This window comes from Zalophus californianus, chromosome 5 (assembly GCF_009762305.2).
Source record: "Zalophus californianus isolate mZalCal1 chromosome 5, mZalCal1.pri.v2, whole genome shotgun sequence".
NCBI classification, from domain to species: domain Eukaryota; kingdom Metazoa; phylum Chordata; class Mammalia; order Carnivora; family Otariidae; genus Zalophus; species Zalophus californianus.
The window spans coordinates 34,839,444-34,857,578 of NC_045599.1; the positions used below are offsets into that span (position 1 = coordinate 34,839,444).

The 18,135-nt window shown below is 51.2% G+C and overlaps 1 protein-coding gene across 1 annotated transcript; it reads right to left on the bottom strand.

Annotated features, from left to right (window-relative positions):
- Window positions 1-1,808: 1,808 nt before the first annotated feature.
- On the bottom strand, window positions 1,809-15,774 carry SPRY4 (sprouty RTK signaling antagonist 4). Its single transcript, XM_027606422.2, has 2 exons — window positions 15,593-15,774; window positions 1,809-6,462 (listed from the first exon to the last, which is right to left on the bottom strand). Exon 2 carries the CDS (start codon window positions 6,413-6,415, stop codon window positions 5,516-5,518), a length of 900 nt encoding a protein of 299 aa, XP_027462223.1. The 5' UTR covers window positions 6,416-6,462; window positions 15,593-15,774; the 3' UTR covers window positions 1,809-5,515.
- Between the last annotated feature and the right edge of the window lie 2,361 nt (window positions 15,775-18,135).

Consider the following 18,135-nt stretch of genomic DNA (forward strand, 5'->3'; position numbering starts at 1 on the left):
TCCAGGGGGTAATCTTGTTTTTTGCCCCCAGAGCAGGGAAACCAAGGCCCCCCTTTCTTTGTGGAATGAGCACCAGGCCTGTAGTGCCTCTTAGGAATATTTGGTTATCAGCACAGAGAGGGTAGACATTCTCCTTCTTCCGCCTTATTTTAAAATTCAATCACTGGGGAGTCTTTTTACTCTGTTCTCTGCTTCTAACACAAATTGAGCTGCTAAGCTTTCAACTCCCTGTTTTCCCCATCCACTCCCAACCATGTCTTGGGCATGCAACCCGGTCTATGAGCCTGTGTCTGCACCTGTAAGAGGCAGCTAAAAGTACTATCGGCCGGGTATTGGTCAATTCCTGGCAGAAAGAAAATGCTCTATTCAGCAAATGCTAACCATTATTATTACCCAAAGCCATTTTGGAACTGGGAAGCAAGGGGAGGAAGGGCCAGTCAGGGAAGGAAAGATAAGGGAGGTAAATGTGGAACTTTTGCTCTAGACATGGAGTTTTTAAAAAACCACTGTATGTTTGTTCAAACAGCACTTGGATTAGTGAGATTCTAAGCACCCAGCACCTTGCGTAGGTTTTTGTTATTTTTCACTTCTGAATATGAGAGACCAAGTAAAACCAGGGTCAGGCCAAGCATCAGGAAATCCAAGGCTGAATCAAAGCCTGATATACAGCAGCCGGGACCGAGGGGATTGAAAAGGAAAGCATCAGCAGCGTGAAACGTCCCTTGTCGGCACAGGAAGACTTCGGAGTACAAATTACTCTTCGTCCACCCATTTGGGAACGGGACAGGCCACGTGGTCTGGCCGAGGAGGCTGGTGCCTATCTTCATTCTTAAAATTCTAGAGCAGACAGGACCACGCTGAGGACAAACATCCTTTGTGCCTTCTTTGGCATTGACCAGAGGGTCCTTGTAATGGGTTTAGCTATCTCAAGAGGAACCTGAGGCTTTAACCAAGAATTGGAAGATGCCAGAAATTGATGACTCCGGAGAAAACCAGAACTGGACCCCCGGGCTCCTTCTCTTCCTCCCGAGGCCCCCCTCGCCCATCATTGTTGCTTGTGTGCCCGTGCTTAATGGCAACAGAAAAAAAAAAAAAATCACTCAACTCCTTTTCTTTCAGAAAACAAGAGGCAGGTGTTCACATGTTCAAAATAAAAAAAGTTTCCCCGGGTACATAAAGTGAGAAGTGGCCAGGTCTCTATCAGGTTTTTTTTTTTTTTTTTTTTTGAGGGGATGGGGTGGGGACAGAGGAAACACACAGAAGGTACATTAGAAGGGCAAAGGCAAGGCATTAAATGGGAGACTTCTTAGTCAAAGGAATTGCTCTTGTACAATATCCACCAATGTGGTGAAAATAAGAAAACCACCAACGGTTTTCTGTTTGCCTTCTTAAAGCATTGTATGTGTCTGTGTGCATTGAAATCTGCTTTGGGGGCACCAGGGCTTACCAAAAGGAGAGAATTGCATAATTTTTCTAAACTGGACAGGTCAGATGACCCTTTGCCACCTCCTCTGCCTCCCTGAAGTTTGTCATCTGTTACAAATACACACCTGTGTGGGGAAGAGGTGGCAGCACCTGGTAGAATTCAGCTAGATAAGAAAGTGAAGCTCACCTCCAGTGGTTGTCAGTGTGTCCTAGAAGCAGAACGAGGGACTGTTCTGGCACAAAGAGCCCCTTCTCTGCCCTTTTGTCCTGCCAGAGCTGGGGTATGCATTCCCACTTGATGACAAACCCTGACAAATTCAGAGTCTTGCTGGATGAGGGTGTTGGGGTGTGAACACAAACACACGAGAAACGGCAGTCCTGTGTATATTTAACAATATATATTTATATATATTTTCTAGATCAGTACATTCAGTTTTTAACTTGTTTTTTTCTTCACAAACAGAAGAACTCTTACAATAGTAGACTTTCTAAAATAAATACTATTAAAATAGAGCTTCAAAATAAATATTCTATACAAAGGAAACCTTCTGTGGTAACTTTTGATGTGGGGTGAGACGGGGCTACAGTGAAGAGGGAACAGGAAGGAGGAATGTGGTGGGGTGGGAACCTCAGAACAGCTTTTTCTGTTTGTAACACGAAACCAAACTGGGGGGCTGTGAGAAGAGAAAGCAAGGTAGGACAGACACCACACGGAGTTACCAACAGCAAACATGGCAGCGCAAGATTTGTCATCAACTGTCACAGTAAGCAGAGGGCATGGAAATGCTTACCGAAGGCATGAACCAGAAGGCCGGTGAAGCTTGGGAGATGCCCTAGTGAATTGTACAGTGCAAAGTCATGCTGCCCCAACCCCATCAGCCATCTCCTGGGGCAGTGGGGGAGACTATGAAACTTCGAGGTGATGGAAACGGGGTGTTTGCTCCCGACCAATACCTTCCATGTTGTGCAAACTTGGGCCAGTCACGATCTAACTGGGCCCCACTCAGTGTACATTGGGGACCCACGCAGACTCCACAGCGCTGAAGAACTAGACGTGTCACATGAAGGTCTTTCACTTCTGTTGGCTGTGAAGGGGCCCACACCAGCAGCGGGGATTGGTCTTCACCTCCTTCCAGCAAGGGACTGTGAGAAGCCTTGGTTGCGCCCCGACATCCATCCGGAAGGTCTTGGGCTATCCTAGAGCCAGTTCTCAGGGTGCTTCTTGGAGTGCTGGGCCTTCACAAACCCACCCTCAGGGTGGGAGCAGCCACGACCTACTGGGACATGTGTCCTGGACCCAGGCTTGTGGACCCTACCCCCAGTTCCAGGCAGAACCACCACCCACCCCAGGCTGAACAGAAATGGGAACTAGCTGGCTCTTTAGGGGGGGAAAAAAAAAAAAAGGTTAAAATGAGGCATAATCCAGCCAAGGAAGCTACTGCCGATGTAAACACAATCAGCCAGAGCACCCAGAGAAATGTGTCGTGTTTCTGAGATTTCAGTCCCTCAGTGGCCCTTGACTGGCCCCCAGGACCCACGGGCAAGCCAGTTTTGTTTTTTTGCCAAGAAGCTGAGAAAAACATGCTGAGGGCTTGCCCTGCAACAGAGCTGGGAGAACCAGAGCTGCTTCACTGCTTCCCTTTACCACTGAGCACAGGGGACACTGGGAGCTCGGCACACATCCATCTAGCAGGTTAAATGCAAACCAAAAAGAACAAGGCAAAACAGGAGGAAGAAAAAAAGAAAAAAGGAAACCCAAACCAGAAAAATCCGTGTTTACAACTATGTACACAAAGTCAGGGTTCATCAGGGGTCAGGAGACTGTTTGTCAGGAAACAGGGTCTGTGTAGATAAGAGGGTCGGTGGGGTAGGTGTGTAGTGTGTGTGTGTGTGTGTGTTTGTGTGTACGTGTGTGTGTGTGTGTGTGTGTACACAGCTTATGTAAATCAATTCTCCACAGAACGGATGTGTATAACACCAAGATCACCAAAGTGCAACTTGCCACTGGGTCAAGTTTTCCATGGAGACAATTGAGAGGGGCCCTGGGAAAAGTTCTGAGGCCTTGCCAAGAGTGGACGCGTGCCCTTCATTTTGGGGGTAACCTCTGCACGCCGAGGAAAACATCTCCAGCCCCTTCAGTACACATCTGATACATTCAATTAAGAGTGAGTGGTTGGCTGAATGTGTTTTTCCTACCATTCCCTCCTATTTGTGCAAGATGGCAAGGGCAGCTACATGAATCAGCCTTAGAAAACGCAGATGCAATATTTCATACTTCTTACAAGCCAGCAAATGTTATATAAATAAAGCCTAAAATAATAAGACCCTCCCCTCCTTTCCTCCAATCAATAAATACCTACGGTTACGATTAACTTATTCTAAATCATAAGATGTTACTACTAGTCTTCAAGAAGGAAAAAAAAGTCCTTGAGCATTGGGTGCATGCCAATCACAGCTACCTGCCTCTTTGCCTCCATCCTGGAGGCAGTTCTGTTCCTACAGAACAAACTGGAAATGCTACACAAGGTCTGCCTAATGCACTTCCAGTTTCACCTGGGGTAGCTTTTCTGACCCAGGCCACCTCCTCTCGTGGGGTGGGACGACACACAGAATATCACACGAGGCGAAAACCCCTGCACAACAGCTGGGGAGGAAGGACCAGACACAATATAGCTTTTGCATGCAACAAGTACCTACCCACTGGACGTGCTGCACTTTTGAGTCCTTTAGCACCTTGAGAGAAAGAGTTGCTACGTCTTTGGGGGCTGTTGGGAGGGGGCGGGTGGTGTGGCCACACACAGAAGCAGGGCTCAATCCCAAGAAGCCCCTGGAGAATTCCCACCCCCCCCTTGCTCTTACTCCCCCGCTAGGGCTTCCTAACACTAAAATAGACTCTTTTTTCATCATCTGTCTATTTACATTAAAGATACAGACACACCACTGTACACAAAAGGCTATGACAGCAAGCAGCAGACTCAGAAGAGGAGCCCACACCCAGCTTGGCTCTGTCACTCTGCCAACAGGTGTTGCCTCTCTTCTTTGCTGTTAAAATCCTCTTCTTGGTGGGAAGGGGGATTGTGTTCCTTGAGGTTGCTCGCCCCCCAGATTTTGAAATCAGCCCTTCCTGGGGGGTGGCCCAAAAGGAAGCAAGTGTTTCATTATTATTTTTTTAAAACACCGTTATAGCATCTGGTTTAATTGTTCTATAAAAACATAATGACTGGATCCAGAGACCACAGCCTCAGACTCATTGGCAAAATGATATTTGGTCTCGCATGTGCCGCCCCGGCCTTCTCTACCCATAAAATTTCTGGAAAGGATTTGGGTAGAGAGAACTCGGGGCACATAGTGGCAGGTGAGTCTGTGACTCGGTAAGAACCGAAGGACGGTGTTATGGGCGGAACACCCCCGAGAGTTAGTGATGAAGCTGGAAGGGAGAACTGCACGGCGTAGTGGCTCCTAAATCCATTTGCAGCTCCAGGGAGGCAGAGTGGGGAATGAGCCTCTGCTCGTAGTGGGGGGGGGGGGGGGGGTCCCAAGTATATACAACAGGGGTTGCCAGGGTCTTCGCCTTCCCCAAGGTATTGGGGCAACCTGGGGTTGCGGGGGAGGAGCAGTACGGACGTCAGGGTTCCAAGGGTCTTCTCCAAAGGTCCCCTGGTCCCGCAGTTAACGATTCCTCCCAGGCAGCCAAAGAGAAGGGAAGGGCGGGCAGAGAGGGGGGAGGAGGGACCGGGAAGGCGGTTCAAGCAGCTGCAACTTCCAGATATGTGCCCCCATCTGTGTTGGGTCTTCTGAAAAAGAACGCCCCCCATTCCCTGCCACACCACGCCCCTGCCAGAGTTCCAGGGCCCGGAAAAAAGAAAACAAAAACACAACCCCAAGTGCTTCTTCATCCCTTCGGGGAAGAGAGGGCGGGAGGGCGGGCAGCGGTGGTCCCCACAGCTTCAGAAGCGGAGGGTGGGGAGTGGGCAGCCCGGCAAGGTCGGCCTCGGGACACTAAAACTTCTTCCGGCCTTGCTGTGGTCTTCTCAGGTGTCAGAAGGGAACCAGGTTTTCAGGGGGAGCGCGGGGGCTTCGACCCCAAGTGTCAGAAGGGCTTGTCGGGTCTGCTGGCCTTGGCGTCCCCGGCGGCCGCCTTGCAGATGACGCTGTTCGTGTGCTTGCAGCGGCACCCAGGGCGGCGCAGGCGGTCGTAGGCGCGCTGGGCCAGCTTCACGCAGCCAGTGGCCGGCAGGTAGCAGAGCAGGCACGGCAGCACCAGGGACAGGGCGCCCATGAAGGACCAGCGGGCGCAGCAGTTTGAGTGCGAGCAGGAGCACGGGTGGTCGGCACAGGAGCCCTCGTCATCCTCGTTGGTGCAGTGGTAGAAGACGCCTTGCACCAGGCACATGCAGGTGCCGTAGTTGACCAGGGTCTGGGCCGAGCACAGGCATTCCTGGTTGCAGACCCAGCAGGAGGGCAGTGTCCGGGGGGATGCGCACTCCTTGCACTTACACTTCCCACAGGCCTCACACAACAAGAAGTGCTTGTCTAGCTCAGGGGGCACCGCCGGGCCCTTGAGGTCCAGGGGCTTGCAGTGGACCACCTTGGGCTGGATGCGCACAGCCCTCGGGGAGGCCTGATCAGCCACAGGCGGCGGTGCCATGTGGTCTAAGAGCCGCTGGTCAGAGGATGTGCTGCTGCTGCTGCTGACAGAGCTGGGGCGCCCGCTGAAGGAGATCCAGTGGTGGGTGACATCCTGGTCACAGCGGGCAGGCGGCGGGGCCAACTCTGGGGCCCCGCCCCGGGTCCGCTTGGGGCCAACAGGGGGCACCAGGCCAGGGTTGTCTATGTAGTCGTTCTCCACGTGGCAGGTCTTCATCTGGTCGATGGGGAGGATGGTGAGTGGGTGCTGGAGGCGGCTGTGGGGCATACGGCTGTCAAGTAGGGGCTGGACCATGACTGAGCTGGGAGTCAAGGGGGCGCTCTGTGGGATCGGGGGCTCCATGGGGCTGGAGGTCCTGGACTGTGCAGAGGAACAGGCTTCTAGGGGCCCTGGGTGGGGGGAGGTGGGGAAAAGGAAGAGAGAGTGGATTCCAGGCATCAGTACTTGGCCTGTTAACACCCCACCCCCCCAACAGGTCCTCGGGAGTACAAATGAAATGGAAACTGGATTCTCTGATTGGACTCTCCAGCATCGAGGCTTAGATGATTAATAATAACAATTAATAGTGAGTGGTAGAAACAACACTTATTCAGCACTTAATGAGCCACACACTCTGCTAAGCACCATATATATTACGTCATTGACACGTCACTCTAAAACGTAACTACTATGATTATCCCTTCTGTAGTTACAGAAAACGAAGGTTCAAAATAACTTGCCCAAAGGTACACAAAACTATCAACAGAACTCAGCAGGAGTTCAAACCTAGCCCGACCAACTCATTGTTGCAATGTCTGTGAAATATGCTCTATTTTTAAGATAGATGGCTCAGTGGTTATAAACACAGGCTCTGGAATCAGATCCAAGTTTGAATTCTTACCCCCTGCCTAACAATGTTGCCATAAATAAGGTTCTGTAACCTTTATGCCTGCCTTAGTTTTGTCATCTCTAAAATGGGTTCTTGTGAGGATTAAATGAGAAAATGCTATCCAGTACCTAGCATCTTGCCTGCCAGTAATCTTGTCACTATTCCAGAGAGCGTCAGCTTAGATTTCCTGAACACCCAAAGGACTGTGTGCCAGGCATTGTGCTGAGGATGTAGTGACCATGACAGATAGCCCCTGTAAGCTGCCATGGAGTGTATCAGCTGGATAAACAAGTCTTTATTTCACACAGTCACAAGAGAAGGAAGGGCTGTACGGGATACCTGCACATCCAGGATATTAACTTAGTACCACCACTTCTAAGAGCAGCAACCTCCAGTGGCTAATAACCCCTGGCTAGGAGCACTTCTGACAACTTGGATGGGAAATCCTCTAGAGGGGCACTCACATCACCCATTTCCAAGTGCTGAGCTGAACATTCAGCCTAAATGCTATTTACTAGAATAGCTAAGCCAACTCTGGATCAGTTTCTAATTTCACCAAGAGAGTGCAATTTTAAGTTGGAATCCCGCCAGAGATTCAACTGCAGTGCCTGACACGGAACCCCAGGAAGTCACTTAAATCAAAGAGCGGAAACGACTTGGTTCAAATTTAGAAAGTGCACATTGTTTTCTATTAGAAGTGCCATTTCCTCGCCTGCTGACCTTTACATTCGGAATTCAGCTGGAGATCAATTTAAAGAAATAGCAGCAGAAGGCCAAGACCTCTGCCCAAGGGGACACAATTTGGAATCCAAGAGAAAGATTAGACTCTGGGAAGAGTCCACTAGGGGGTAGGGGTGTGAGACAGAACAAGGTGCGGATAGAAGGGAAAGATAATGGTCTTAAAAAACACACACACACACACAAAAACAGACCACTGAATAAATGTGTTATGGGGTAGAGTTTGGTAAATGCCTTTTCATGATGCTAATGATGTACTCATTAGGAGAGTGCCTCTGCTGTGAGGTTCATCTGGCCTAAGAGGTAATGCTAAGAAGAGGGCGGGGGTTGACAGGTTTCCATTTCCAGTTAATCCCCTGCCCCTCCAGACTGGGTACACAGTTGGCCTATCCCCGTACTCCAATCACGGGAATGACACCTTGCCCCAGGTAACGCATTCATACTTATCAATGTCTACACTGAGGAATGGTTGCGGAGGGGGGGGGGGTGCAGGCATTCAGGGTAACTCATTTATACTCCCCTACTTGGAAACAATATTTGATCAGAAATGGTGAAATTGTTGGGGGAAGGGCTTCTATAGATGCTTTCTGACCTGTCTAAAAGAAAGAGCTAGCTCTAGATGCAAAGTTCATGAAGGGGATAAAAGGGAACTTTACCCACTTTTACGACAGGGTTCTCATCTGTATTTCATCTATACTGCAAATGCAAAAAAAGCATCAAGTCTTTTCCATAAGGCTCAGTGCTCAGTCAACTGATATTTCCTATTTGCACAGGGCATGTATTATTGGCTTTGCTCCCATGGCTCTACCTACTTAAAAGATGCTGGGACTTCCGTGCGGTTTTTCTCATGTGGGAGAAAGTCTGTCTAATGGCAACACCTGCCTCCCATCTCCACACTCCCTCCAGAGGAAAGGAGAGCATCTTCTTCAAATGGCAGACTTCCCTGTAGCACAGTTAGCCTTAAGTGTCTGGAACTTCTGCCACCAAGAATGGTCATTTACCAAGGCAGCCTCTTATAGGGACCCTGTAGTCAGGGCTGGATGGGGGTGATGTCAAATATGCATCTACGGAGAGGAGTTTTTCCAAGGATCCAGCCAACCGTGGGGCAGAACTTTAGGGAATGCTATCTCAGCCCACTTATTCTTTGCAGGGGCTCCAAAGCTCCAAAATAAGTGGGTTTCGGGTCAACAGACAAGGATTAGGAACTTTGCCTGGAGGAAAAGGTGTGACTGGGCACAAGAAGGGAAAATGCTGACGGAGGCAAAGGATGAGACTCTCTGGCACCAGCCAAGAGGTGTCTCAGCCTGAACCCCTACCCCAGACAAAGACAATGTGATTCCCTTATTCCAGAAGCTTGGGTTACGACTGCTCAGGGTCTTGCCCCATGTAGTTGGGCTTTTGTCTCTTAGGACTAGGCTAGGGACTTGCCATGCTGTTAGAAAAAGTAAGGGGAAAGAAGAAAATTATCCACTCTTCTTCCTAGTTCTATTCCTGGGATTCTTCAAAACAGCCACATTTTTTTTGTGGGTAAAACAAAAGGCATGGGCAATGCTCAAGGATTTTAATAGGCCCTGAAATCAGAAGGCACATTCATGGAAAATTCCCACCAGGATGCCAGGGTGGGCGCAGCGCCTGCAGGCAATGGGATGTTGGCCTTAGCAGGCTCCCATCACCCTCCAGAGGTAGCTGTCAACATCTGGACTTGGAGCTGGGGCCAGACATGGGGGTGGGAGCTTGGTCCATGATGACTCAGCTCTCTTGGAACATGCTCCATCCAAGATGGCTCCAGCAGGCATACTCCAAAATGCATCTTCCCTATCATAACCCTGATGTCGGATTCCATCCGGCCACTAGCTCAGCAAAAACCAGTGGCTGGCTCAGAGTTGCAGTGCTCAAAACCCTCCTCAAGCCTCACTGCCTTACCGCCCCATTAGCGGGGACTTCCACAGGAGGGTAGAATTCATTTGGCTGACCAAGAAAAACTACTTCCTGAGCAGCCTGTTTGATAACCCCTCAGCATAGCTAAATGAGGTCTCAAAAAAAAAACCCCAACCCTCAGTTGGTTTAGAAGATCAATCTCTACTCACTGGGACACACCGGGCCTCCAGCCTAAGCAATGCTGAGGAACTTAAGTGCAGTTTAATATGTACTCTGCTTCCCCTGCAAGGAAGGAAGAGATTTATAATATAAATAGGGGAGAGGAGGCTTTGCCTCATTTAGGCTCTTTGGAAGACTGATGGCCAATTTGGAAGACTGTGGACAGAGAAACAAAGCCAGCACTCCACTTAGTCAGAGAAGCAACACTATCGAGTTTTAGGCGGCATTATTATGGATTAGCATAAGGAAAGGAAACTTTTACCTCCACTCCCAACTTCTCATAATAAAGAATAATAATTGTGGAAGCAGCTAATATTTATGAAACATATTCATGTCAGGCCGTCTGTGCTAAGCCCTCAGCGATTTTCTCATTTAATCCTCACACCATCACCTTGGAGAGTAACACCCATTTTGCAAGGAAGAAATGAAGAACAAAGGGTCATAATGCGGCTAAGTGATTACGGCACGATATGAACCCGACAGCAAAGGCTCCAGAGCCTGCCACCTCAACCCCACAGTCCTGACTTAACAGTAATGTCTGGGTATTCGCGTGAAGGCAGGGAAGCCCCGATCACTTTCACCGCCAAGAACTCTATTGGTTCCCCAGTCTGCCACCAGCCCTCTCAGGGAGCCTCATCAAGCCATTCGCGGGGCTCTTAACCAAACCAGCAGGGAAATGAAACCAGACAGGGGTTACATTAGATTGCGCCCTCCACCGCCCCGTTGAGGGAATTCTCACTGTGCAGAGTGGAGGCTGGTGGCGGAGGTGGGGGGGTGTTGAAATCTGTCATTACAGGAAGGCCCAGAGCTCAAGTTACCTTGGCTTCCAATTCAGTTTTCTTTACCATCCCTTCTGTCACCTCATACACCGCTGCTTTACTAAGTGTGTTCATTTTTAGTTTTAGTTTTTTTTTTTTTAAAGTCTCACTTGTAGGATCTCACCACAAAGCAGTCTCTTAAAGGAAGTCCTGACATGGGAGGGAATTCCCTCTCCTCTCTCCTACAAAGCTGAACTTAAGGGTCCCTAGGGCACTTTCTCAGATGGGGCTTTCTGTTCCAGGTCTGTGGGGAAGGGAGGGAGGGGCCTGAGTAAGAGGGAGCCAGAAGCCAGTCCTAGAATACTGAATCAGCAGGATATCGCAAAGCCCAGAGCACATACACTCCTGTCTTTGCCACTTGGCGGTCTGTGGTCTGTGGCCTGTGTACCTATGGGAGGGGCTGAGCGTCAGGATGCAGACCTCACAAGGTGGGCAGGCTGAAAAGAATCAAGGGGTGTGTTAAAGGTCCACGCCACCCACCCACCTCTTCCCCTTGACTTACCCTGGGAAGAGGAGTTGGGAAATACTTGGAAAACCTGACAGCTGTGCTTTCACACCTAGAGGTCAGCACATGACAGACTGGTGAGAGGCTCGGAATGAATGGGCCATTTCTGCACTGCTCCATTCAGTCTCGGCAGGTCCTCCCAGGAAAAGGGTTGTTTAACCCTTTTATCAGTTCAGAAGACAAGGTTTCTAGGCTGCCAGGGATCCCGCCCCCCACTACCACTTGGTTCTTTGTGACAACAGCCCAGTTTAGTTAATTAAACTCCAGCCAAATAATGACTTATTGCTTCAGAAAGACTTTAAAAGGTGTTTTGGGGGTGGTGGTGGTGAGGAAAGCCAGGGACCTGCCTTCCCTACACCCCACTGAGGAAAACCATCTCTGCATCTCTGCAGAGAACAAAGCATTGATGCAGCGGGATTTGTCAGAGAATCCTTGCTGCTCCCCCACCCCTCTCCAGCACCAGCACTACGGAGCTCACCTCTGGGCGTAATCCGTTAGAGATCACAAAAGGAAGCAGCTGCTTCTCATCCCTTTGTCCCATTACCAGCTAGCAGTTCCCAACCCTCTCCTCTTACTCATCCACAACCAGTCAGCTGAGCGCCAAAGCCCCAGCACAAGGACTAGCGGGAGGGGTCTTGCTGTAGTTGGTTCTGGGCTGTTCTACCTGGCTTTAAATGTTGGTTTCTTTCATTGGTTATCTGCTCAGATCCCCTTAAAGAGATACTAGAAATCACAGTTTGGGAACTCCTGGCCCACATCAAAGTTTGGAGGGGCCCCGCTCACTGACACCAAGATAATTTGTCTCACCACCCTCCACCAGAGATTTCTAAGAGATTCTAATAATAGATTCCTAATAATAGATTTTAGTTTATTCCTGGGATGGGGCAGGAGATGACTGCCCTCTCCTCCCAACCAGAAAAAGAAAGACTACCGGACAAGGGAAGCCACTCTTCTGCAAATGGCCACCTGCCCCAGAAGGGCCTCTTCCCTTCTCCACTAGATCCAGCACATCTGTGCTCCCTCCCCAGTGCCCTTGCTTCCTCCACTGACTGTCCTTGGAAAGAACAATCACTATTACAGCTGAATGGTGGAGCCTCTTAAGTCCAGCCACATGTCCCGGGATACATTCCCAGCCTTGTCAGCTGTCCGGATCCACAGGGTGGCCCCAGACCCCTTGAGAGCCAAGAATACCCCATAATCTAACCTCATGCAGCTCCGGTGTAGGAAGTGGCTCCCTTAGAACCAGGTCCTCATTGAGGTGCCCAGCCTAGCCCCCTTGGGAAGTTTCTTTCCTTCACCCCTCCCCGACTCTGCAGATGGAGAGACTAAGGCCCAAGCTTAGCAGGTTTCCTAGCTACTCATCTGCTCTGACCTGGCCCCTAGCTTGGTCTGAAAGGAGTAATAGTTTTCTGTATGTTGCTCTTCATCACCTTCTTCCTCTGGCTCTTTTGAAAGACCAAAAATATATTCCAACAGGTCACTGCTTTCCCTTCTATCAGGGAGATCCAGGTTTGCCCTGAGATGGAACCTTTCCACTCTTGCCATTCGCCCTTTCCTTAAGAACACTTTCATATCTACATCCCAAATCCAAATTTTTCAACTGTGTCCCTAAATCCAGCTTTGTGCAAGACTCCTTGAAGTTTTCCTCACAAGGGAACTTCTAACTCCGAAGCGACAACGTGACAGGCGCTCTGGAGTCAGAACCAGATTAAATGCCTTAACGCTCTTAAGAACACTGAACTTCTCTGACTAAAGAAAGGGGGCTCCTTTCCAAACCTCCTTGGTACAAACATCTGGGTCCTACCCAAGAGGATGGCCTGAGGAAAGAAAAATGCTTGTGGGGCCCCCACATCTGGGGCTAGATGTCACACCAAGGGGCTAGCATCAGGAATTGGATGCCAAGTCCCCATGTGTTATCCCAAAGTATCAAACCGCAGAGCAGTACCCCTTCAAGGGCCACTTTCGAAGGTGTTAATGAGTGTTTTTTCCTCCCTTTATTTTTAAATCACTCACTTTCAAATTTTGCTTTGAAAGGCTGCCTTCATTTGTTATTCAAGTCAGCCACACCTCTGGGTAAAGACTAAGTCAGGTTTCCCAGAGTGGGAGTTGGGGGGGGGTGGGGATGGAGGTGGAAGAGTGACTAAATATGCTGGACAGAGGGTGGAATACCTATTCTGGAAGGATTAAAACAAAAATGGCATCTGTAAGCTCCAAATGATCTCCAGTTTCTGTCCTGCTTAGCCAGGAATCATTCTAGTCTATGTGTTCGGTCTCCTCCCACCAAGCCTAACCAAAGCTTTAAGGAAATGTTGTCATTTCAGAATGATGGTAATCTGGAAAAGGTCGTGGGAATGAGGAGGATTTCCACTCCACAAAAAGAGGAATGACTCCTGGGTTCAGAATCTAAAAAAGGAAAATAAGAGATGTCTTATGAAAGTCTTCCTCACCCTAACTGACCAACATTTGTCCATCATGGATATTTCAGAAATATGCCATCAAAATGCCTCCTACCAGGCACTGGCCAAACGTAGCATCTCAGTTGGTCATTGTGTGCATTGCTCACATTAATGGATTTACCTGAAGCCTGCTGGCAAGCGAGGTTGCTCCCAAGGGCTGGCAAAGAGAGGAAACTGGATTTCACACTGGACAAGTCTACATCTTTCCCACCCTTCTGCTGAAACAGAGCTAAAGGAGTCAACTGCAGCCTTCCCTTTCCTCGTCCACCCCACAACCACAGACTAAAGGAAAAAAAAAAACTGAACAATTCAGACGTTTATGCTCCATTCATGTGAAGATCCAGAGAACACTAAACATTGTGAAATCACTAGTGCAATATTGGGTAGGGCCGCAGGCCAGACTGAGCTTATTAAGAGATTGATAAGGCCGTATTTCCTAAATGCTCTAGGCCTTCACCTTCCAGCTTTGTATGCCCGAGAGGCTTGTCAGAAAGATTGGAGAGCCTTGGTCAGCTAATGAGACAGGCATGCACTTGCTCCTGCCCCTCCCCAAACGGGAGATCATCACACCACTGATTTGGAGGCCGGAAAGTGGGGGTTCCCACTGGATCTGGGCACCCCACTGAGCCCACACCTTTCCTTTCAACGTTAACCATGCCTGGGGGTTCCCAGAGACCCTGCGCCAGAACACAGCCTCCTGCCCTCACCCAGCCTTGGCAACATGGACGCCCATCCAGCAGCTGGTGGGTGAATCAGGCAGCCAGCAGCTCTCCCCTCTAATCACCACCATACAGCCCCACCGGCCCAGTTTGCTTCTCTGGCTGTCGCTCAGCCGTCAAGCCATGCAACCATTTTCGTCTCTCTTGCCTTCTCTGCCCACAACCCCCAGCCCCAATCAAAGAGAATTGAGAAATCATCTTCTTGCACAAGAGCAGCTACTGTCTAAATGCTTTTTGATCGTCTGCATGGAGGGGGAACTGGGCACAGCCCTGGCCCCAGTGATGAAGCCAAGCTCCAGCTGCCCTGGCTGCCCAAACCCGCCTTTGCCCCCCTTCTTTACCCCTTTGGTCTTAGAGATTCAGAATTTTCAGAACGTACCGTCTCTCTATTTCTCTCTTCTCGGTGATGTCAACCTGGTACCACCAAGAAGGAGGGAAAGCGGGAACCTTATCTCTCCTACGCATGCAACCTCTTTCTCCAGCTCCCACACGCCTGGCGTTATGTAAACGCACCTTCAGCCCCCACCACAGCCCCAGCGCGGCCGGGCCCCGGGGCCCGGCACACTCGGTGCCCGGAGAAGGGAGGCACGAGGAGCCCGAGGGGCCTCTGGCCCTGCAGAGGCCGGGGAAGGGAAAGACAACTGCAAGGCATGCACAGCATAAAATGCAGCAACAGATCAAAGGTCAGACGGCGAGGAACGCCTCGCCAAAGACAGGGAGTAGAAATGCCCAGTCCCGAGCCATCTCGGTGCTGACCATCGAGGAGGAGGCAGAAGGGTAGAAAACCCAGTCCGTCACGGCTCCAAAGGGAAAAGAAAAACCTACGTCGAGCATAGGCCGCTGCAGTGGGCTGGGGAGATCTGGGCAGAGCTGGCACCGTGGGCACGGAGCCCGGGGTGGGCAAGCTGCCCAGGGCAAAAGCGCCCGCCGGACCCAAAAGGTGGCTCCTGACCGAGCCTAGAGCCTCCCATTCCAACGCTCGAGGCGGGTGGTGGCAGGAGGAAAGAAACCAGGCCAGAAGGAAACTCCCGGGACACGCACGGGGCTTCCTGAGTCGCAGAGTGGGGAAGTCGGGCTTGGCAGTGCCCCGGGGTCGGAAACTCTGGTGCCAGGCTGTGAACACCCCCGGCGCCGTGCCGGCCCAGCCGAGGGCGTCAGGGAGCTGCGGCACACCGCAGCGGCTCGAGGAGGCGCAGGGAGAGGGAAGGAACACTGAGGCGCGCTTAGAAATAGCGCACCATTTGCCCCAGCCGGAGGGGGAGTCGTGTCGCGACTCAGAGGGGGTACTTTCGGATCCCGAAACCGGCCAGGGACTTACTTTGAAGAGCCGCAGAACCACAAGCATTGCTCCACGCCTGTGTAAATCCCCGAACCCGGGCGGGTCAGACGCCGCTGTTCACGCAGACGTCGGCGGGAGAAACCGATAGGACTCCTTGCGCACCGCAGGGCCAGCTCCGCGCTGTCAGCTCCTCTTGCTGCCTCCGCGGCGGTGTTGCAACCACTGCCTGGGAAAATGGCTTTTTTATGAATGGGAGGGAAGGGAGCTCCAGTGCGCACGCGCTCCGTTCACGATTCTATGAATGGGTGGGCACAAGAGACCCCGCGGGCGCATGCGCCGAGCTCCTTTTTTTATGAATGGGGGGCCGGAAAAGAACTTAACCCCTGGTTGCTGGGGCTGACTCTAGCTCCTCCAGAGGCCGTCGTTCTTTTACAAAAAGGGGTGGAGGTTGTTGTTGTCTTTTTTTTTTTTTTTTAATGAATGGAGGGCGGCGGCGACTGCTGCAGCTGGCTCAGCTGCGCGGGCTGTACCCCCTCCCAGCCTGCGAGAGGAGGTAAAGGCCACCTTCACGCCACTGCGGGCCTGGGCAGAAACCGTCAGTGTCGTTGGGGGGCGGGGGGCACTGCGGCCTCTGAATCCTGGGTCGAGTGCTGGGTGGGGAGGACTCACCTAGATCTAGGGATCTCGACCCGCCGCAGGGGTGGGGGGCGGGGCGGGAGACGGGAAGACCCTTGCGGGGGGCCTTATCTTTCTCTAGCCTAGGGGCGTCGCGGGGAGGGGTCTTGAAGCTGCGCTTACCAAAAATTAAGAAAACGTCAAATGTCCATAGCAAGGAAAGGCATTGTGGGGGTTGCTTGAATGAATCTGGTTACATTCCTAAGACTGATTCTTCCTTGAGTGAGTACAGTCCACCCCACCCCCACTCCACCATTTCTTGGGTGTGGACAGGGACAGGGCCTAGGCCTCTTCCATCTCCAGTACCCCTGTCCCCGGGCCGATGCTGGCACCTCAGCTAGAGGCCGGGCTCTAGCCTCACAGCGCCGCTTACCCCCCACCATACCCCAGTGTGATGTCCTCAGTGCCTTGGCGCCTGCCCGCCCTAGGCTGCCCAGACTAGCTGCTCCCCTCTGCACCCCTTTGCATTTCCCAACTCTCACGGGACGCGGGCCTGAGGAGCCTCTGTCCACCGAAGGCGACGGCCCTTTGCTGCAGTGGGAGCCTATCCCCACTCACCCCCATCAGCTACCCTCCGGGGAAGCGGGAACTGCCCAGAATTAGCCAGGTGGATGGGTGGAGCCGGCCTAGCAGAGGATGCTGCGGGAGTGGCCTTGGGATTAAATAACAACAGGGTTCTGGAGCCGCAGAGGAAATGGAAATGGCCAGGGATCCTTTCTTTGCAGTTAATAATGCTGTGTGGGGTGGGGGGTATCGCATCAGCTCAGGCTGTTGAAAAGAAAAGCCCCCGCCATTAGGCCTGACTCCGGGAAGGCTGGGAGCCTTCACAACAGCCGCAGGCCCAGCTCCGCCCAGGAACGGAGGAGACTGTAGCCTGGGAGGGGAGGGGGGGCGGAGGGGGGCAGGGGGGATGTGGATGGCTTTGATGCCTGAATAAGAGCTAGGCCAGGGCCTGAATCCCCGGTAAGTTTGTCTTGCTGGTGTTCTGGCTTGACCGCGAGGTTGTGAGCTGTCGTTTTCTTTCTACACCACGGAAGGACTGCGCTTGGCTGCCGAGGAGCCAATGAAAGGCTTCCAGTCCAGGTCACAGGTCTGGCCTTGGGCTGGAGCTGGGTCTGGGGCTCTGGAGATGGGCCGTGAAGGGACATTTTGCAAACCCAGACCAGGACTCGGGGTCATAGAGTCTCAGTCTAAAATGTCTTCTTGCTACTCAGAGGTATTTTTGCAATGTGATTTACTTACTTAGCTCTTGGGGGCAGACCCCCCCCTCCCCTAGAGGACCACAGTCTTTCAAGGCTAAGACCTTAACTTAAAGCCAAAAGAAAAACTCTTTACTAGTACAGTTGTTTAGGATGACCTTTGCTGGTCTCATCATTCCCATTTGTCAGAGGTAGAAGGAAATTGAGGGCAAGAGTCCTATACCTGCTCAATGGAAGATCTAGTAAATGTAGAGCTGATTTTCCAGATCTTTGCAACCTAACTCTCTCCTTTGCTACCACCCCTTCTTGGCATCACAAACACAAAACCTGTTTTTTTGTTAAGTCATTTAAGCACATTAAACAAGGGAAGTTGGAGTAGTAATTTTGCAGCCAGTGCTCACTCTGGGACTTGCTTGAACAATTAAAAGGATGGCAGTAAATACATCCTTCCTAAACTATCAAAGGAAAGCAAGATGGTGGTGGTAGTGTGTGTTTGCTGTCCTGTGTCCTTTATTTAGAGGAATTAGCCAAGAGACATAGGGGGTTCCATTCCTGGTCTTTTCTCAGCTTTACTGAAGGATGAGATGAAGACACCACAGGCCTGGTGATATGGTGGAGAGAATGGAGGAGCCCCCAGGCCTGGGCTGGGCAGAGCCCCTGATTTGTAAGCAGAGTGTGATTCAGAGTGTCTGGGAGGTGAGTGAGGAT

Coding starts and splice junctions, on each gene's coding strand:
- SPRY4 (XM_027606422.2), bottom strand. CDS start 6,415: ATGGAGCCCCCGATCCCACAGAGCGCCCCCTTGACTCCCAGCTCAGTC.